Source organism: Piliocolobus tephrosceles, chromosome 1 (assembly GCF_002776525.5).
Source record: "Piliocolobus tephrosceles isolate RC106 chromosome 1, ASM277652v3, whole genome shotgun sequence".
Classification (NCBI taxonomy): domain Eukaryota; kingdom Metazoa; phylum Chordata; class Mammalia; order Primates; family Cercopithecidae; genus Piliocolobus; species Piliocolobus tephrosceles.
In genome coordinates, this window is record NC_045434.1 from 124,532,522 (window position 1) to 124,555,822 (window position 23,301).

At 35.2% G+C, this 23,301-nt stretch overlaps 1 protein-coding gene across 2 annotated transcripts in view; it reads left to right on the forward strand.

The window, feature by feature from the left end:
• DPYD (dihydropyrimidine dehydrogenase) overlaps window positions 1–23,301 on the forward strand; it is an 875,732-nt gene that overhangs the window by 850,987 nt on the left and 1,444 nt on the right. Inside the window, exons 21-22 of one of the 2 annotated variants that reach the window (XM_023231016.1) lie at window positions 3,861–4,004; window positions 19,998–20,138. In XM_023231016.1, coding sequence (XP_023086784.1) covers window positions 3,861–4,004; window positions 19,998–20,138 — 285 coding nt within the window. Of the gene's footprint in view, window positions 1–3,860; window positions 4,005–4,917; window positions 6,762–19,997; window positions 20,139–23,301 lie in introns of those variants that run through there. The other variant, XM_023231017.2, reaches the window with a different exon arrangement.

The window sequence follows — 23,301 nt, forward strand, 5'->3', positions numbered from 1 at the left end:
GATAGATAGATAGATAGATAGATAGATAGATAGATAGATAGATAGATTGATTGATTTCAGGTTTATACTGAATGAGATACATATATATACATATATATCTGATACTGAGTGATATATTCTGATATAAGCCTGAAATATTTTCATCTTTCACATATTACAATTTGGATATCCAAGTAATTACTTGTCTTTCTGTTATTGTTTCCAATTAGATAAGAGAGTGTGATTAAGAAAATAGAGTTGATCCATTACAGTACTATAGACTAGTGCTATTAGGCAACTTGCTGCCATTCTCATAAAAATTATGCAATTTAAACTGGAAGATGCAAGTGCTTGCTTCTATTACAAACAAGAACCCTTTTCTACTTCATAATATGCTCAATTACCTTTAGATTGATCCATGAATAAATTATAATCCAAATAGACTTCTTTACCTTAAAGCTTTGCTGGCTTAAGGTATCATTGTTGATTCATTATGTTGTCACTTTTCTATCGGCAATGTAATGCTTTTTGTATCTGGATAGAGACAGTTTTAGTGTAAGATACTGTTATCTTTAAATGAGTAGGATTTAGCCTTTCTGGTGAGAACAAATTCATCAATGATGAATCCCTGGAGAAACTATTGAAACAAAAATCACACCATTTCTGAGCTTTGTTCAGTTCATCAGTTACAAAGCAGCTTTTGATAGTCCTAAAGAACTTTTTCCTTTGTTTAAGAAATATAGCATGACGCTCAAAACCTCTCACTTTGAGTTACCGCAGGCTACAACTTTTCTGTAAGAAAATAATGAATGAAGAGGAAAAGCTCCTGCTACTGGCACTGTCAGGTCCTGCTGCTTCTCCTCCTGCAATAGGAAATCAATTAACTATATGTTCAGGCAGAGATTTGAACTAAATGCTTTATTAATCATCACTGATTGCACACACACACAGTGGCCAACTATGCATTCATCTTCACTCTTTCTTAGCTTTGTTTTGCTTGCTTGCTTTTTCCTTTTTTTTTTTTTTTTTTTTTTTGTTTTGCAAAATCAGAACACAAACGTATGTGTAAATGTAGTATGTGTAAAGGTGATTGAGTGTTCCTTTGGTGCAGGAGGGAATTGATGTTTTCTGTTTTCAGAAAACTTAACTTTTAAAATGTTCAGTACTCAAATATCCTTAGGACCACTTTAATATATACAACATATTTTTAAAGCACTTAAATTTTCAAACTAAGAAGGAAAGCAAAACGTCTACAGCAGCCTTGAAGTTTTGGAAGCTGGTACTATGCCTTAGTCTCTGAGAGCTCCACGTAGCAGTGAGGAATTAAACAAAAATGAACTCAATTTGATTTGGAGATGCTTGGTGGAAGGTTGAAGGAGCAGTCACTGATATTTGGTATTTTTTTTGCTTTCAATTAAAAAAAATTGACAAGTTTTCCTTTTAGTCCATTAATTCTTCTAACCAATGCACAAAGAAAATCCTGTAGGAATCTTTATGTTAAATTGAGATTCTCTCTTTAGGACTAATTATAAAACCAATTAGCACATTAGAAACTTAGCATGTTAGCCAGGGGAAGGCTGTGTAACATAATTTATGTATGGCAAATGTGGTCAATCATTGCAAAAAATGACAGAAAGTGTCAGGCTGTTGGATATTTACACAGGCTGTATTATATTCAGCATCAAAAGATTTTCAAATATTTATTGTTGTTATTACCATTGTTGAAACAATTTGAAATCATTATGGTTTAAATTTAACTACATTCATTGTCTTCATTTGGATAAAGAATAATCTAAATGAAAAAAAAATGCTATCCTCTGATGTACGCTTATAGGAAGATAGATTTAAAAGTTCCAAGAATGACTTATTTTGAATGGCCTTTACAAAACTCTTAGGTGACATTAGACGATGTTGAGTAAGGTAAAGCCCAAACAGAGAACCATGTAAACCCCAACAGGGAAAATAATGGTTCTGATTTTCATGAAACCTGCTAACATGAGGCATCTGCTAGAACCAGAGGTCATATGTTTCAACACTTAACCATTCTTGATGGTCTTTGAGTATATTAGATTAGGATTGAGATGGCCTTGAGGTATAAGAGAAACACGCAGGGGGTGACATTCTGAAGATTTATATCATGTGGACATGTGCTCACCACCTTATGTGGTGTTTTCTAGACCCCAAAGGCATTTCTTTGGCACCAAGTGTAATCCCTAACACCTCATATGCCCCAAGAAAAAGCCATTTCATAAAAGGACATTTCAAAAAAGCATTGTCTTTTCTATATTAAGGATGCTTATATATGTGATAAGGAGGACTTGTTTTATACTCTTATTTATTTTATGCTTTTAGCAAGTCAGTATCACTTGTTTTATAGCAAAATAGATACAAAATACTATCTCCCTCCATATCATTTCATATTACTGCAACCATTAAATATTACAATTTAGGAAAGCATTAAGGTATAGAGATGAAGTACTCAGTTCTAGTCTAATTGTATATAAATTAATTTGGCATTCATAACGTTGTTTCCATTTACTTGACTTGTTGACATCATTATAATGAATTGATAATGGAAGTAATAATCTTAGATATTTCCACATAAATATGTTCTTCACTAATATAAATTACAATTGCAGTTTGCACTTCGGCTTAATTGAAACATGGTTTAAGTTTAGCTTGCCTACCCTACTGAGGTCTCTAGAGGACCAGAGAACTCATTTTCCTCGGGCGTTATGCAAGATGAAATGTGGAGGCCAGTGTTTTGAAACAAGTGTGATTTTTCACCAATATACTTGCTAGGTCAGAGATCAGGATGACCTTGGAGTGCTGTAGTTTTCCAAACCTCCATCAGCTAGATAAATGGGCTTTATTCTGTAGGAGAGAGAGTATATTTTTGCAGTCTTATGAAAAAGACCTAGCAATTCCAGGTTACAGGCCGACACAAAACATTTGGAATTCAGTGATGTCTATCACCAGCAGTATGTGTCAGTAAAAGTGAAGATCAAAGGTTCTAGAAGAGGGGAAGGACAAAGTGAAGAGAAAATAATTGTGGGATAATGAATGGTATGAGGGCATTTTCGTGTTAACTTGAAACCACTTAGCATTTTTCCATGACGCCCAGGTATCTTTCTAAATGAACTTTGTAAAGTACAATTGAATAACCTTGAAATTTAAAGCTCCGTGATGTGATTTTGAATACTGATGGAGTTTGTTTAAGCACTGTAATATTTCCTCTCCTTTTCATTTTTGTTTTTGCCTCCATGCAAAATAAAATTTATTTTCTGTACAGACAAATCAATATTTTTACCATTTTGTTTTTCAGCTATTCCAGTAAATTGCAATCAACATTAGTTACAATCTTTAAAGAGATGTAATAAGAATTTGAACACAATAAAATAGAGATCCAGAGGAGAACTTTGGCAAAGTACCTTTGCTATTGACAAAAGCATTTGTCAGGGACTACAGCTGTGTCTATATCATGCTAAAAACCTGATGAAGGGGAAAAAAGCATCAATAGATTTCACCTTCTGTCTATGTAAACCAAACAAATGGTTTAACTAATAGCTATTGTTTTAAGTGAATGGGTTAGGTTTGCCATTGTGAACTTTTTTCCATTTAGAAATGCATTTTAATTAACATTTGTATATGTAATACACACATATTTGGTAAAAGTACTGTTGTGTTCTTTCTAATAATTAATGGAACCTAGTACCTAGAAGACTAGTGGTCCAAAACAATAAGTGAAGACCTAGTTACAGTATACATGAAACAATCCCTAGACACACATTTGTTTGTTGATAATATTTATATGTTTATATCTTCCCATTTTTCTCTTCTGTGAACTAACATGCTTTCTTATGTGTGTGTTTTCCTTTTAGAAACTGCCAAGTTTTGGACCTTATCTTGAACAGCGCAAGAAAATCATAGCAGAAAACAAGATTAGACTGAAAGAACAAAATGTAGCTTTTTCACCACTTAAGAGAAACTGTTTTATCCCCAAATGGCCTGTTCCAACCATCAAGGTAAAAATTATGCCAACTATATAAGTATGCCTACTTTACTATACAAATATAGCTAAAATGTTTATTTACTGCTTAAATGTATCACTAATTTGGCTGTAGAAATAAATTGTATCACTAATTTGGCTTTAGAAATACAATGAAAGTTTTTTTTAAAAAATCTGTCCATGGTGAAAACTGCATTTAAATTATAAAAAAATCCTTTTTATTTGCATATTTTATACTTTCTAGAACACTGTCAAGCATGCCTTTCTTGGAAATTTTTATATACATTAAATATGTCAGGAGATATTAAGATGAAATTCCTTGTTTTCTTATGGTCATTTAAAAATTATTTTAATCCATATTAACTCCAACAGATCTTATGTTAGTCATGCATGTAGCACAACTCAATTACCAATAAGCACATCAATATCAGTGTGATCCCTTGAAAGTTTTGGAAAAACTTTCTAGGCCTCTGGAAAGCCTGGACATTTATTTGGTTCTCAGGAGATTATTTTCTGGTAATAACAGAAATTATAATTAAGATGGGATTATGAGTATATGTTACCTTTCTTGATTTTTTTCCTTAAACTTTTCATTTTGACAGAAATGTAGATTCACATGTAGTTGTAAGAAATAATACAGAGAGGTCTTGTGTACCCTTTATCCAGTTTCACCTATGGTAACATGTTGCAAAACTGTAGTATGATATCACAACCAGCATATTGACACAGACACAATTTACCAATCCTATTCAAGTTTTTCCAGTTTTACTTCTATGTGTGTGTTGTATATAGTTCTGTACAATTTTGTCATGTATGTAGGTTCACATATCCACCACCACAGTCAAGATACAAAACAGTCACATCACCACCAGGATGCCTCAGGTAGCCCTTTTGTAACCACACCTTCTTTTTTTCTGCCCCCCTTCAAGACAGTATTGTTTCCAGGCAGTCATAATGAGAAAAAAAGGAGGTGTTATTGGATGGCATTCTCTCTGAAATCATCATCACTAAAATGTACTTTGCAGTTACTGAAATTCATTATTTTGTATTTGATGACACTCTACTCCTACATTGCCATTTTCTGTTTGAAACATCAGCTGAAAAGCTTGCTTTTATGTGCTCTCGAGTAGACCTCACTGAAATTCATCTTTAGCAGTCAACTGGAGATTGGAACCCTTAAAAATTCCCTCTACCTATGAAGAAAAAAAAAAAATGTGTCTCATGCTAAAAACAGTGGAGTTTAGACTTGGTGTTCCAAGCAATACAGAGTTCTGCAAGAGCAAAGGGAGTGGCTGACCACAAAGCCTACCAACACTTCAATGCCATCATTCTAAATAAAATGAACACTTGGGACATTTAACAGCATAAAAACCCCAAATCATCTCTTGAGTTCATGTTAAATTATTTTTGTGCTACTAAAAGTATGAACTGAACAAACTGAACACTGATGGAATGTGAAGGCCAGAACCTACAACCCTTCATGAGCCTTTTTCCCCCATCTGTGGCTATGACTACTATATGATTTGGAGATATAGTGTGTCTGGAGTTGGTTCCTGCCTGTGGGTTCATGGTCTCTCTGACCTCGAGAATGAAGCTGCGGACCTTCGTGATGAGTGTTATAGCTCTTAAAGTTGGCACGGACCCAAAGAGTGAGCAACAGCAAGATTTATACTGAAGAGCAAAAGAACAAAGCTTCCACAGCATGGAAAGGGACCCGAGCAGGTTGCCACAGCTGGTTGGAGTGGCCAGCTTTTATTCCCTTATTGTCCCCTCCCGTGTTCTGTTTTTGTCCTATCAGAGTGCTGTCTTTTCAATCCTCCCTACGATTGGCTACTTTTAGGATCCTGCTGATTGGTGCGTTTTACAGAGCACAGATTGGTGCATTTTACATAGCCCTGATTGGTACGTTTTTACAGAGTGCTGATTGGTGCATTTTACAATCCTAGCTACAGAGTGCTGATTGGTGCATTTTACAATCCTCTTGTAAGAAAAGTTCTCCAAGTCCCCACTCAACCCAGGAAGTCCAGTTGACTTCACCTCTCAATAGGAATTCTCCCAGCTTTCTCTTCTTAATCAATTTGAATTAAATGTACGATCTCCATCTCTAGGCATCTTTTCCTTAGGTGTAAAAATTTCTGAAGGAAGATATTATTTATATTTGAAATAAAAGAAGTGCAAGATGATTATGAAAGCATTTTGACCTTTTCTAGCCCTCAAATCTTTCAGGGATTATATTTTAAATACCGATAACCTAGACAAAAAAAACAAAACAGAACAAACAAAAAATCTACTGTGGTTGAATGAAAGCTTGTAGATCATTGATCAAACAAAATCAAACTCAGAATTAAATAAACCAAAGAAATGTGAAGTCTTGGATGTAGATAAAGATTTCAGAAGTATCAAAGAGAGATAAGGCATCTTATTAAAAATAGTGCAAGCTTATGTTCCTCTCCTAAGGTTTCTTACTTTAGAGGTTATCCAGAATGGAATTTCCTTGGTGTTACATGTTACACAAGCCTCAAGACATTGTAGCTACCATCTTACCAGCATCTTAGACCTTATCAGTGTCAACATCTTAATGGGCAGCTCTGGTAGATTTTCTTAATGTCTGGTGAATTTTCCACTACCTTGGCCTTCTCCCCAGAATGTCCACACTCATTCCACCTGTTGTCATTTCTAGGCAGATGCTGTGCCCTGTCAAAAAACAAAATAGTGAATGATAGTGGTGAGGTTTTGGGGGAAGGGAGCATTTTCAGTTTTCATAAATGCAGATATCTCTTTGGAAAATTAGAGATTAAATTTGTTATAACAAATAACTGTATTATAAATATAAAACTGTATATATATTTATATTTATATTCTATTATAAAACTGTGTGTATATGTGTGTATATATATACACATATGCACACACATATATATACACACATATACACATACATACAGAAGTTTTAATTTGTGTAATCATCTCTAGCAAAGGCTGATTTTGTGATTTTTGCCCTTTCTTAATTTGCTTAGGTTAGCCTTTTCTACCTCGATAAGATTATATCAATGTTTACCCCATCTAGTTGTTTTAGGATTTTAATGTTTGTATTTTACTTGAATTTCTCTAAAATTGTTTTGCTCTAAAGTATCAGGTGCAGTTATAACTTTATCTTTTTTCCAAATAGACAGTTGTTCCAAGACCTCAATATCTGCATTTTAAAGGGATCCCTTTCATCTCTCAAATTATGATTCAGTGATAAAAATGTACCATAAATTGCATCATTTACTTTATGTTCAAATTGTCAACCTCTCAAAATGTTCTAAAACTTTTCAAGGGCAAATCAAAAATGAATTATATAAGGTTCCAATAAAGATGGTCAATCTCTAGAAAAAAGTTTTATGCCATAAGTAATTATTTGTCCAATAATAAACAATTTTTAAATATTTATAAATGGAAACTTCTAATTAAATTCAAAATTCTGGGTTCTAAACTCCTAATTTAATTAATACCAAAACCTAAGATACCCCTTTTACACTTCTACAAAGCAAAATTCTTTCTTGTCCTGCAGCGTTGATCCTTTACTTTGAAATATGTTTAATATGATTCCTTTTTCCTTCTGATATTAACCTCATGGAAAAGGTAGGGGAAGGTGGGCCTTGAGAAAATCACTGAGTTCAGAGAGCAGCGTGTAGCCTCATATGATGGAAACTGAGGAACAGGTTGGGGAAAGTAGAAAAGGATTGAAAGAACATGATGTTAGTGTCTGTATTCACCTCTCTGCTTCCTTCTCTCTGTAGAATCTTTCTCTATGATAAATCTAAACTTTTCCTACACAATGACTCAACTCTTCTCCATCCCAGACATATTTTCTGTGCTTCAGACTTGCATCACTGTATCTTGGGGTCACCTCCACCTACATCATCTGAACAAGGAACCCGGTAGCCATCATACTTAGAACTAAACTGATTCCCATTCCTTCCAAGCCTGCTCTTCCTCCTGAGTCCTCTGTCTCAATAAACCCCATCTTACCTAACTCAAAAAGCTGCAGTTCAGCCTGGATGTCATCTTATTACTCATCCTATTCACAAGCTAGTCAGCAATGACTATTGTTCTTATCTCTTACATCTCCCTCCTCTTACATTCTTTACATACTGCTGAGGCCTCAGTGTGTTGCTTACGTATTCTTTCCTGGAACTCTAAAACATTCTATTAACTGTCCTGCTTTCTTTTGTCCTCCTTATCTAATCCATTCCCCAACTATTATGCAGGACTCTTAAAAATGCAGGTCTGTTTGTTTTAGCCCTTGCTTAAAATTCTCCCATCATAACCATAGTCCTAAGGTAAGCTCCTTAGCATAACCTTCAGACCGAACACATTTTAGTTTTTCCTGGCCCAAGAAGCAACTTCAATGGAATGATGAAAAGTAGAATCCAGGAGGTGATAATTTGAGGAATGAATGAAGACTGAGAAAGTAACAACAAAGTGTGCAGAATACACTTTCAGTAACTTGAGAAAGGTGAGTAAGAAAGGGATAAGAAGAGGAATGGAATAGAGGAAAAGACTGTTTTGTTTATATGAGAATGATCCAGGCTTGCATATGCTTTCATATGTTTGGCAAGCAGAGAGGGAAAGGAGTCTAAACAATATATTAAGATACCTTGCATAAGAGGAGAGACATGTCATAAAGCTGAATTTGGACTTTCCAGTGTCATTTTAGCAAGCAGACATATTTAAAGAAAGTGACCATAAAAATGTCTTCAGAAACTATTGCCCTCATTGAAATACAAAGCAAAGTTTGTAAAATTTTAGCAGATTATATTTATGGTGAAAGAATTTCCTGAATTAGGCATGGGACTACTCTCTCACACTGCCTAGGTTCAAACTATGGCATTGCCATTTCATAGCTGTGTGAACTTGCCTCAGCTAACTAATCTGTGAAATGGAAATAATAAAAGTATCTGCCTCATAGAGTTATAAAATTAGATGATGTATGAAGTGCTTTTAGCATGGTGCCTGCACCAAATATGTCCTAAATAAATGTTACTATTAGCTATAATATTTGAAATGAACAGGTTGAAAGAAATCCACGTTAAGATGACTGTTCATTTCCATTTTGTTCAATAAAATGAACTGAAGAATGAAAATAGAAATACATAAAGCTCTGGAGGCCAACAAAGTCGGAAGTTTTGAAGAAGTCTATATATTTTTTAGGAAATCTTTATTGCATACCTGCCATGAGATAAGCAATGCACCAGCAATTGAGCATCTGCAGGGCAATAAATAAAACATACACAGCTTCTGTCCTCATAAAACATACAGAATATAGAGATATATTAAAGAATCACACTAACAAGACAAAATTATTTTTCGATATGAGCTACATAGAAAAGATACAAGATATATAGAATCTGTTTCATAGTGAGACCTAATTTAGCTTGAAGAGGCCAGTGAAAGCCTCCTTGAGGAAGTGACATTTAGGGAGCCTTACAGACTAGGTAGAGATTAGAAGGAAATGGGGAACTGAGAATATTTCAGATATGCCATAATGGGGTCCTGGATTTGGTAATTGGCCATGGTAATGGAAACAGAGATGAAATTAATAAAGTCTTGTTAATTCTTCCTCCAAGAGTCAGTGATTCTCATTATATTAGGCATAGGTATAGTAAACAGCTGATAATAAGAGGACTAAGATGTCCAGCTTTTTTATGGTTCTGCTGAGATAAGAAAAATAAAAGATAATGAGTTAGGGTTTGATGTTAGTGTTTTAGGTTGAGGGGGTTTTGGGGTGTAGCATGAAAAACTTAGATTTGAGTGTATTGAAGTTGATAAACTCAAAGGAATTATGGGCCTATACTGGAGGATATAAAGGAGAAAGAACTGACATTTCCAACGCCCACTGTGTTCCAGACCCAAGATAGAAACTGCACATGTATTTTCTTATTTCTTACTTAACCTAATACTCTGTGAAGGAGTAGGGAGTTCTGGAGGAACAAATCTGAAGAAGCAATCAAAGAAAGAGAAGGATCACCAAAATAAAATGATAGTGTGGAAGAAATCCAAAAAGGAAGTCTTAAGAATAGGAAAGTGGTCCACGAGATCAGAAAGCACCGACTGTTTTACCAATACTTTGTGTTGTTTCATTTTGTCTCACATATGCAATCAATGAAATTCCACCTCTAGTTGGCAACAGTTGTCAAATTCATCCATGTATGTTTCTTCGTTTATCCAATAATCTTTAATGTGCAACCACTATGTTCCAGTACTATAACAGTCACTAGCACAATCCAGTAGTGAAAATCCCAGCTCTCATGCAGCTCACAATTTTGTAGGGAGAAACAGACAATGACAAATAAACAAATGAATACATAATATGTCAGATGGTGACAAGTGTAATGGAGAAAATAGAACAAGCTTAGGAGAATACAAATTACTAGAGAGACTGGCCAGGGAACACCTGCCTATTTAATGGCATATGGGCAAACACCTAAAAAAGTGAGGGAATGAATGATGTGGGTATCCAGGGGGAAAACATTCCATTCAGAATGAACAGAAAGTGCAAAGACCCTGAAATAGCAAAGTCCTTGGCAAGAAACCAGTAAGGCTTTTAGAAAGGAAGACTGATATGATCTGGCTTATTTTTGCAAAGGATCTTTCTGGCTGCAGTGTTGACACAGTATGCTAGAGGGACAAGGGCAGAAACAAGCAGACCAGTTAGAAGCTATTGTAACAATCCAGGCAAGGGACTGACAGGAGGCAAAATATATACTGGATAATGTCAGAAGGCCTCAACTCCATTGTTTTAAATGAAAAGATGTGTGTGAACGTATTATACACAGCACAGCTCTATTCAAATGCTGGGAGCCACAGTTACTGTCATTTTTATACAAGTCCTTGCCCTTTTGCCCATTATTTCAGACCCCATCTGGATGATGTGGCTGTGTGGTTTTTCAGTTCACGTTGATATTAACGGCCACATTCCCTTTAAGAGTCGTTTTCTCTCTGCACATGCATCAGACATTGCTTCTTGTCCTTTTATTGTGGTTGTTGTTGCTGTTTTTTAGCACACACCCAGGCACGCCATGTAATTGCTGCTACACGATTACTTCAGTGTTTTCCCTAGAGTGTTTCTTCTTTCTTGACATACCATTTTTCCTACTTCCCTTTTTCCTGGAGGACCTGGGTTATCTGTTTTCATGCTTTATATTTTTTCTGTCCACCCATCTGTTTATTTTAGCTTGTTTCTTCCCTCCTCTCTACTGGCCTCTTTATAGATTCCTCTGTTCGATAGTTTAAACTCCATGACACTGCTTTGTTTATCCTCTCAGCTTCCGCAATACATTCTTCCCCATCTGCTGTAGAAAGAACCCCAGTGTCCCACGAAGTTAACTAAGCCCCTCTTGTCTGAACAAGTTTTTTAGTCATGCATTCAAGTTTCTAATCTACCCCATCTTCCCTGGTTAGGAATGCAACAATAGTATTTCTAAGCAAGCTATGCTCAGTAGATCTCATCTTTTGTTCTTTTTTCTTTTCAAATGCCTGCTATGACTTAATGTTCTGTTTCTTCAGAGGTAGGCAGTTTCAATATCAGTCCATTGCAAGTATGTGTTTAGTATTTGCTGTGTGACCAGCAGTGTGCTAAGGACTGCAGGAGATTCAAAAAACAGACACTGCATGGTCCAAGGCTCAGGGATGTTTGCAATCTCGATGGAGATGTAGTGCTAACATATATTTATTATGCACTTGCTGCAATCCAGAAATTGTGCTAGAAACTAGGAATACAACGTGAATTTTAAAAAGAAAGACGTCTATCCTTATGGAGCTCATAGTCTAGCAAGGGAGAAAGACACATGTTAAAAATTATTTACAGTTCAATCAAATATGTACAAAATGCTCTGGGAAAACAGAGGAGTGAAAGGGATTAGTTCTGCCTCGGGTAATTGTGGAAAGCTTCACAGAGATGGTGATATTTAAAGTGGAGTTTAATAAATTAGTGTTAATTAAGCAGAGAATTAATAATAAAAGCTAATATTTATTGAGTACTTATGAGGTTTCAAGCATTGCTACGTGCTTGCGAATTAGCTCATTTAATCCTCACAATAACCCTCTGCTATTATGGAGTAAGCAATTGATAAACAGAGAGGTTAAATAACTTTCCTAAGGTCACACAGCTAGGAAGATATCAAAGGCAAGATTTGATTCCAAAGGGTAGCTCTAAAACGTGGCCCTTAAGCACTGTCCTCTGCTGTCTCTCATGAAAAATAGAAATAAAAAAGAAAAGGAAGGTGGCATTTCAAGCAAATCAGTATGTTTGCAAAGCACAGTATTCAAACATACTTGCAATAACTGACAGCCATGGGACCTTAAATCCAATACACAATCCTTGGATCAAGCAGATAGTGACATCAAAATGGTAAACTCATTCTTTTGTTCAATTGGAATTCATAGAAAGCACAGAACTGAGAAGCAATAATGAGGAAAATACCTGGGTTTTATAAATCAGTATTAGTAACATAATATAAAAAGCAATGGGGTCAACTGATTAAACTGCTATGAATTTCATCTGAACATCAAGCGTGGTTATGCCCAGTGTTATCCAGGTACTAGAGGGTCCTTGAGAACCAGAAATCTTTGCTAGACAATGTACATCCTGATTCCCCTAGCCCCTTGAAAGAAAAAAGGAAAAAAAAAAATGGCCTCAGAGGCCCTCCGTTCTACCCCTGGGAATGATCTGGGACCCCAGGGACAGCCTGGCATCTGCATGATTTCCTTTTTATCAACACCACATCTTCATTTCCAATTCATAATAGCATAGCATTTACCATGCATATTGCCATATTATGAAGCTACCAATTCCATAAAGGAAACAGAAAGAAAAAGATTCTGAGGAAGAAGAGGGTATCAAAAGTACTGGAAGGCTGATGGGGAAGAATGAGATAAAAGAAGAAGAAGAAACCTGGCCTCCTGCAATAAGTATAAAAATTTCCTTCTAAAAGATGAAGAAGGACCTTCTGAAGAAGCTCCTGACATATTCTACAGGTTCACCTGTGCTAGAGAAAAGAAAACACACAATGCCTCCTACAGGAGGCAGTTTCGTTTCCTCACTGAGAGAACTGAAGTGACAGTGTGCACATTTGGCCCAGTTAAATGAGAAACGTGCTTTATTCCCAGGCAGCATATAACAGAGACTTGAGAGTCTGCCAAGACTTATAAAGTCCCCGAATACTTTCCACTTCTGTTGATATATATGAGAATGAATTCTCATTCTCTTTATGAAGCCAGGAATGTATCTCTAACGTCTTTGAATTTCTGGGTAGGAAAATGAATGGTTTAGGGGCACAAGTGATGTTTTCATGTCTTCTTCCTGCTGCTTCTAGTAAGAGATGGACTGCATCTCATAAGACTGGCAAGACAGTGTTGGCAGGACACCAGTCAGCCTGATTGAGTGCTTTATTATTTCAATTGAATTGTGAAAGGAAGGAGAAGAGTACTCAGATAAAACTGTAAGACCGTATTAGATACCATGGAGCATAAACAGGAGGGAACAGAAAGAAAAATAGTGGAGGACTTGTTCAGCAATTTCCAAAAGGTACCAGAGAAATGGGCAGGGAACAGCGTTAATATTCTCAATTGTCCCCTGTACCAACAAATAGCAGATGAAAATTATCCAACTGAACATTAAAAACTGAAGAGAATTTGGTAAAATAATCCCTTAAGTCTTATGGGGATTTGTAGAAATGTGATTCCTGACCAGATTATGGCATGGAAAGGTGTATCTTGTTTGGAATAAATAGGTCTGATGGAAGGGTTGGGGGAGAAGCAGTATCTATCAAAAAAGTATACACACGCATGGAAATTCACAAACCTGAGGGTGGAGTATGGAGGAAGCAGCTGCAGGAGAGTGAAATGAAAGAAAAACAGAAATGTTACCCTGGGACTGCATCAGAGCCCTTGTAACCAGATGGTTAATAGGGACAGGCAAGACAGAGGAGCGATGAAAGCCTTTGCAAACTTCAGATGGAAATCCCAATCCACTAAAGGCAAAACATTGGAAAAATTATTGAATTGCCTTGTTGGAAATTTAATCTCACAAAAGAGAGAGAAGCAATGAGGGGACTTGCTGCTTTGGCTTATTTCTGGCTAAAAATGTCTGTTTGAGGAAAATGGCAGCTAAAGTAATCTTCAAGGAAAGTAACCATTCCACGTTAATTTAGAGTTTATTAGGCCAATGAAAGGAAGTCTGAGCTTAGAAATGCAAGTATCCCACCTTTAGTAAACCTAATTTCAGGAAGTTCAGAGAAAACAATAGGTATTATCTTATAGTCAGCAACTCAACCTGAAGATGGATCAGGAAAAAATGAGAAGCTGACAAGTACAAATTTGATGACATAATCACTACGTTTTCTAAGAAGTGAAAAAAAGGTTATGCATTTAGATAACTCAGTGTTTGGTGCTCATATGAGAAAAGACAGATCACATTACCAATAATGAAAATAAAAGGGTGGCATCAGGATTTAAGGATGGGTCAGAAGTGCTAAAGCCTCAAATGATCTGAGTTTGGAGAAAATATTAGGAAAAACAGAAATATATTTTGTCTATTAATACTCAGTAGTTAGAGCAGGTGGTACACTGTTAAATTATAATTAGAGAGAACTGTTTCACTCCTATTATCTTTCTAGAATCTCATAAAGAATGTTATCAGAACTGAAAAGAGTAAATATATTTGAGAGTTAAAACCTAAGATACCTAAGGATATTGTAAAAACACACTTACCTTCATTAAATGAATTTAAATCCAAAGTGTCTTGCAAGACATTACTACTTTAAAGCCTGAGCTCATCCCAGATAGAAAAAATACAGTGATCAGGGCCACAGATATGTACTGAACCAACTTTGCTCCCAGCCAATCCTTACCCATCTGACTCTCTCACGAATAATCTCCCTCTCACCCAACCCTCTCTCACTACTTTAGTTCCAGGAGTCTCACTTGCTTCTCTTCCATCTCTTGATTTACTTGCTTCTCTCACCCTCGCTGGCCAATCTACTACTTCATTTTCTGGATCATGTCTCTGCCTTTCTGGATCTTTGTCTCTGCCCTCTGTTCTCAGCATATTCAAGCTGAGTCCTTAGTTATTAGAGTTCTACCAAATTTAAATTCAAGATGTCTTTTTCTTACTGTACAGTACCTGTCTCTGCCTTCTGCTCAGAGGGCATATATAGAATATCCAGAATAAAGTACCTGCTATATTTTAATTGCTTTTGTAAGAGATCACTGTACTACAATGATGAAAAATAAATGTTGCTCCAGGTTCTTTACCAAAGAAAAAGGTGGATGCGGTAGGGGTAGTAGGGAAAAGATGGAAACAAATCAGAAAGATTGAGATTTAACCGCAAAGGAATCCTACAAAGGTCATTCAGCTTTTGATTTGGGATCATTAGTAAAGGAAGAAGTTAAAAATCAGCATAAACTCAGTAAGAGCAAACTAAATTATCTCATTTTTCTCTTTTGAAAGATTTATTAGGCAAGAAGTGAATATACCATAAAAAGATATGACATTGGTAATGGTACAGATAAGGAAATAGTTAAATGATTAAATAGCTACATCCAAATAATTTAAATATTGAATGTTTTCAATATTTAGAAGTCATAGTGACTGCCCACAGCATGCTGTCCTGGGTACTGGTTTTCGAAGGACACTTATTTGCAGAAATTGTGCAAAGTGCAGACGGTCCTGACTTACCATGGTTTTTCTTTTCTTTTTTTTTTTTTTTTTTTTTTTTTTTTTTTTAAATGGTTTTTTTTTTTTTTTTTTTTTTTTTTTTTTTTTACTTTACGATAGTGTGACTTACAATGGTTCATCTTATGACTTTTTTTTACTTTAAGATAGGGCAAGAGCCATAGGCATGCAATAGAAAATGATATGATACATGCTAATCAAATATGAAGACTTGAAGCTAGAAAGAACAACTGACATGCCAGACAGAATTTGAAAATAATTCCATCAGCTATTAAAAATAGGCCAAAACTAATAAATTAATATTGGTCATAATAAATTCAGAATGAAACATCAGGGATGGAATCAGGGCTGTCTACTTCCTCACTCTTTGGCCTTAAATTTTATATCAAACAGAAACATTGACTAGTCTATTTAAAAAAAAAAAAATTGGCTGGGTGCTGTGGCTCATGCCTGTAATCCCAGCACTTTGGGAGGCCAAGGCGGGTGGATACAAGGTCAGGAGTTTGAGACCAACCTGGCCAATATGGTGAAACCCGGCTCTACTAAAAATAAAAATTAGCCGGGTGTGGTGGCCTGCACCTGTAGCCCCAGCTACTTGGGAGGCTGAGGGAGGAGAATCGCTTGAACTCAGCAGGTGGAGCTTGCAGTGAGCCAAGATCACGCCACTGCACTCCAGTCTGGGCAACAGAGCGAGACTCCGTCTCAAAAAAAACAAAACAACAACAACTTTTAATTATCTCAAACAAGTAATAAATTGATAATAATGTGATCTTGGAATTCTGTAGTACTTTGCAATGTCAGTTCCTTGAACACCGACATTAAAATTAAATGTTATCATCTATAATTTAAAAGATTTAACATTGCTTTCTCCACATACATATCTACATATAAACATTTCCACATACATACTGCTGAACCTTTGTACATCCAAATGGATGTAATCATGAATTGGAATAATGAATATGGGTTCCCTGATCTCCACAAATGTGTGTCCAAGAGGGACTGGAAACTAGCCATATGTGATTTACTGATTTTATGCATGTTTCAGCCAACTCCAGATTCTAAGATGTCTACTCAAGGGTATTCATAAACTGGTAGTACTACCTGGAGGCTTTGGGATTAAAACAAATGTCCACATTCTTAGCCACATGAAATAATTTTTTTTGCTACTCTTTCCCAAAATGATTTAAAATAGTTGTCACTATTTTGTGCTCTTCCAGATGAAGAAATAAATATAATTTTCTTAAAAAACTGCAATTAATAAGGGATGAATTGTTAACACCATGTGCTAATAACTTCTAGAGGCTCCACAATGGTTTGACATTAAACAATGATGTTTTAATAAATGACCAAAGCAAATCTCCAATATAGAGGAAAAGGTATATTTAATGTACGCAGAATGTGGACTTGCTCCACATAAAATTTCTAAAGTGTATACAGTGTTTCTTTTGAAGAAGGCTTATACACTTGTTGACTGCCTAGGGAGTTTCTTGTATAATCATCTTTTGAATATTTATTGATGATTTTAGTCATCATGATCTGATTCAGTAAAACAACTCTTTAGGTTGATTTATTTACTAGGCTTAACAAATTATTTTCGATCACTTATAAATGGCCTTTTACAACCAAACAGTGACCTCTTGAATTTATTATTTTAAAATAGTACTGGGAAATATTACACATATCCAGATACTTTGACTATGATTATTTTGTATTTAAAATACTCATATCAAAAAATATGTTCAGTAAAGTAGCTATTACTTCATTCCCACTATGTGCCTACCACCATATTATATGTGTAGTGTATAGATGCATAAAATTTGTATTTATTTTACAAATATTTGAGTACCCGTTGTGTTTCAGTGATCTCCAGAAACACAATACACCACATGAGATACAAAGATGAATAAAACCCTACTAAGAGACCACAACATAGGAAGCTAAATGTAGAAAATATCCATAACACGCACTAGAATTTGCTAAATAGAGACTAACAAATGAGTCAGCATGGCAGAGTGCTGATGATCATGGTATTTAAAGTCAGGCAACACTGGTTCTGAATCCCTGCTTCATCATTTACTTAATTATATACTTTAAATCTCAGTCACATCATCAACTATTAAATGCGTGAGGTTTAAGTGAGAAAATGTGTAAAAAATATGGCACTGGCCTGAAATATATTAAGGACTCAAAAGTTATCTGTTGTCATTAGTTCCACATAATAAATACAATACCATAGGCCATCAAAAAAAAATTTTTAAGAAAGAGGATGTGGAGGAGAGAGGGCAAGGAAGGGAGGAAAAGGGAAAAAGGTGAGAAAGAAGAGAGAAAGAGGAAGAAAGAGAGATCACATCCTCACATTTGGTTAGGAAAGAAGAAGGAAGGATTAAGGAAATCTTCATGAAGTAGTGGCATTTGAGATGTCTTTGAAGGATGCTTAGGATTTTGCAAAGTGGAGTTAGGAATGAAAGGTAGTTTAGACAGGAACTTAACCTAATGTTCGACCTCAGATGGGTCAGTTGAAAAGTGTGTCCTCCCTTGTAGCTGAAGTGCATGGTGTTTGAAACTGAGAAATAAGACAGAAAAAGACATGTTTGCAGAAAGCCTTAAATGCCAGTGTGGTAAGCCTGTGCCTAATTCAACAGATTTTTGAATAAGGTAGTGAGAAATTTAGTCTGTGTCTTACATTCTAGATTAAGATGGCGGCATTGCACAGGATAGAGTGGGAAAGGAAGAATGTGAGGATGAAACTTATCAAGTAGTCTCTTACAATTGCATCAAAAGTAATGAGAAATTCATTAATAACGTTTAAAGATGGCAGTAAACATGGAAAGGATTCAAAAGATATTGCACATCCAGGACCCAGACTTGGCGACAAATAGGAGATACTGGAGCAAGTTATGTAGTGAAATTCCAAGACTCTATGATTGGAAAAATCCTAACACTATTCACAAAACTAAAGAAATACAAAGGAAGACCCAGTTCGTGTTGTTAATGATAAGTTCAGTGAGTACAGAATTTGAAGTACCAATCTCTAATGACAATGCTCATTATGCAGCTGATAAATGTAGATCTTGAGTTTATGGGAGAATTTCAAAATGGAGATATTGATTTGGATATCAAGTGCCCACCTACAAACAGACTGCAGTGTAGTTGAAATTATAACTTCAACGCATTATAAAGAAAATAGAGAAGACAATATTGAAAGTTTTCCAGCATCTTATCACTTGAGAGGTACACAAAGGAACTGTATAAAAATGTAAACTTTGTCTCAGTTTGAAATTCCATGATAATGAGTATATTGTAATTTAGAGATCAAATAGAAAAAAAAAGTAAAGAAGAGTAAGCAAGATTATAAAAAGAAGAGCAGAAAATGCAATGCCAAAGAGATTATGGAAAGATGATTTTAAGTGAGAGTCAAACCTCCTTGAACATGGATCTTAAATTCAAAGAAGATTCTCATGTTAATAGTTAAAAACAAAAGCAAAAATCTTGACAGCATGCTAATTTGACATTGCTACATTCTTTTGTTTTGTTTTATGAAGCAAAGTGTTTCTTATCGTTGATGAAACATATTCTGTGCTTCACATATTAAGCACACTCCCAATTAGTATGAAGAACAAAGCAATGTGTAACCACATGAAAGATCTTCAATGGTAAATGAAGAAAATTCCAGTTCTTTAAAAGTAAAAGAGCATCTGACTTAACTATTGGATCAACCTAATCAATTAGCATAAATTAGAATTTTTAAATAATGTTATATATGCTTCAAGACATGACAGGTGAGTATTCTATCAAAGCACTTTTTAAATTAAAATCTAAAATCCACATACAGTGACATAAATGCATAATATTCACACTTGTATTCCCTTCATTATGAGCAGTCTAATTTTCTAGCATAGTGTATTACCCTTTGTCACTTTGCGTTACTTTTGGTCCTTCAAGGTCCAAGAATGAGAAAAAGTAAGCCATAACAACTCAAACAAGTGTCATTTATTCTTTCTGTCCACAGAAATGCTGTTTTCAATTGTCCAGTCAAAAATCTATTGAATACAGTTAATTAGGTCTTGTATTTCTAAGCTAGGCATGCATATTGCCCATCTTTCAGAAGACAAACATCTAAGCTATAATTATCATAAAAAGCTTATCTATGAGAATTATGCTATCTAAAGTCTCCCAAGTTAATATAATGCAACATTGTATAAAAACAGGAAAATGCTGAGTGATATTAATTATTACATGAAAATGTTTTAAAATGAGCTTGCTAAGTAATTCAGTGGCTATTTTTAGGATGTAATAGGAAAAGCACTACAGTACCTTGGAACATTTGGTGAATTGAGCAACATAGAGCAAGTTGTGGCTATGATCGATGAAGAAATGTGTATTAACTGTGGTAAATGCTACATGACCTGTAATGATTCTGGCTACCAGGTAAGAATCCTGCTGGAATTAGAATGCTATGAGACATGTTTCTTCTGGTTTTTGTGGCAGAAAGCATTTTCTGTTGCTAAGTGTGAAATTTAAACCGGTGGTGCCAAATATTGCTCTTCTGCAACAGTACATCTTTCTGTGCTGTCACCCTTGTAATATGGTCTTTTTTTAAAAGGAAAGTTGTAATTTTTACTAACTATGCCAGCATTTAATGCACAGAATTATTTTTATATCATTTCATCACCCACAACATTAAAGAGAAAAATCCAACTGAAAAGAGAAATGCACACAAAATTATGAATACTAGGAAAGCATTATGCTTTAACGCAGAGGAAAGGGAAAAGAACAACCATTTATGGCCATTACTCTGAAAGTCTATGATTCCTTCTGCCAAAAGAGAGTTCTCTTCCATTCAGTATTGATTAGGCTTTTACTACAGTCAGAAGGAAGCACTTTCCCACCAACTAGTTGTATAAGTTGGTCCCAGGAATTCCTCTGAAGCTAGAAAAGCCAAAGAGATGTATTCTTCCCTCATGAAGAGAGCCATAGCTACTTTCCAGCTCCTCAGTCCTCAGCAGAGCGTCTACCATGGAGGGGAAAAAAACAAGAGAAGAAAAGAAATTGGGGATTTGACTCCTTCTAGTGGGCTATTCTCTTGAAAACACATTCTATGAATTTCTGTTTGACTTATAATTTGCTTCTTCATTTACTTCCTGTATATTTATAACCTGCTATTTTTTTAAAGAGTTTGGCACAACTATGACTTTTAACTAGTTGAATTTTAGAAATGGATGAAAAAATGATCATAACAATGCTTTTATACGTAAGTTTCTTCTCAAAACCCTGACTGATTGTGAAAGTAAAAGAATTTCTTACGATATAGAGTTTGCAGAAAGCAAATTTTAAAGTTTTGGAAAACTACTAAACTATTAAAAGTTGCTAAAAACTATGCAATATTATTTTCATTGTATTTTTCAAGCTATAAGTAAAAACAGATCTTTTTAAGAAATGATCAATGGAATGTTCTAAATTCATAATGAAATGTCCCCATTTTAAAAAAGTGAAGTTTATGTACCTTCTTCAACTGAGGGGCAGATCCCATACTGCTCATGGTGGTATTTTGCATATTCTTATGACAGACATGTTTTAATTTTTTAAAAAAATATTAATTTTTCTTCCTAGTTTCGCAGTTCTGCAGCAAATTTTTACTCAATTCATCACTTTCTTTTTCTAGCTAAAAGGTGTCTTAACAGTTATTTTGAAAGTACTAACCATATCACATTTACTTTCATGTCATCTTTCTAATTAACCAATCAGAGATCAATCAGAAAGTCCTATAACTATCATAGCATCAGCTCTCTAATGTCTTAAATCTTAGAACTTATGGCTCCCACCGTGGAATTCTAGACTTGGTACAACTTTAGTAAAAACCTTCTTAGTAATAAGAAAGAAAATCACAATTATGGATGTTAAAAGACTTAGAAAGTTCTTTGATTCTTCTGTCTCAGAAAATAAAAATAGAAAACCAAAATTTTTAATTGAACATAAAGTTTTATATGTTTGCAGATTTTCAAAGTGTATTTCTAAGCATTAGTCTTAATTTCTATCAGTTACTTCATTGAGTTTCCATTTATATGTAAGAGTACATAAGAAAGAGAAATCGTTTTTATTTATCCAAACAGCACCTTAAAATGTTGTTTTACAAAACATAACACCAATTTGTGTGGACAAATATTCTCATGATTTGCTATAGCTATAGTTCTTGTTGAAATATATGTTTATTTTCTTAAAGATCAGACTTTTAAAAAATATTAAGCAACTATCATGATTTACTGTGAAAATATTATTTTCATTTATATATGCATAAAAGAGGAAAAAGTATAGTTGCATGTAGCTTCATTTGGAGGAGGGAATTTTTTAAACAACTATATATATAATATATATATATACACACATACACATATATAATTGAATTACATTAGAGAATGAGACAGGGAAAAAAATCAGAATAATGCAATTACTTGAGAATGTAAGATTTGTAAACCTGGCCTCAAGGGGTACCTTGGGAGTGGAGAGACACTTAATGTCCCTTATAATTTCCTCAGTCCCAATGTAGTCACTTCAAAGTAGTACACAGTCTGAGTAAAACTCTTGGTTTTTTTTTGTTTTTTCTTTTTCTTTTTTTGCATGTGAGACTGCCAGGCAAGTTTCCTAAATCCCCTCCAACACCATGATCCACCCCTACATAGCTGCCCTGAAATCTGTGCTAGATAGAAATTCTGTAACTTCTGCTGAGGTCTTACATGTCGTTTTTCACTATTGAAATGTGTCTGTTTAATGGGAAAATAATAATCATATCTTTTTTTAAAAAAAACTCAATTCTGAATTTCACACTAGGTATTTTTAATTGCTTATTCTACATTGCTTCATGGAAAGAAAGAGAGAGGAAGGGAGGGAGGGAATAGAGGAAGACGGGGAAAGGAAAATTGTAAAATTTCTCAAAATCCTAAGCCGTTTCAGAGCTGGAGGCCTGGCTGTGGTAATCTGGGCTCAGTAGTGTCAGGGCCAGGACTGAACACCAGTTTTCCTGGCTCTCCATTCAGTGTTTTTTCCCCTTCGTGGTGGACAATGACTAGTCAGCTTGGAAATCTTCAAAACTCAAAGCTGACTGTTAAGCTAATTTTTTTCTGCTGCTTTCTTCTAAAAACTACATGCATTATTTGAAATCCACACAGATGTATTCATTGCCTCAGAATCTGACAGTAACACTTTTCCACTGTCAAGAACAAAGAGTGTGAAGAGGAAGAGGAGGACGTGTGAAAGTCCCCCAAAATCCACAGGTAGAAGACGCCCCATCCTGGTAGAACTGGAAAGACCCCAACTTTGCACAGAACAAAGAAAACTAGAGAGTGACTATGTTATGACATATTTTCCTCACACAATGAAGAAAAATACCCCTAAGGAATTTTAAACATTGCATTTTTAATTTAAAAGGATTTCTCTTCTTGCTCTTTTTTTGCTCCTCTGTCAGCTCAACTGTTGCTATAGTTGCACCACAGAGCTGGACGTCGTCGTCTCAGTGCAGCTCCGCTGCAGCAGATAAAAATGTTGATGCTAAAATGGGGACATTCTTGACCTTTGTGGTCAGTGACATCAATACCCT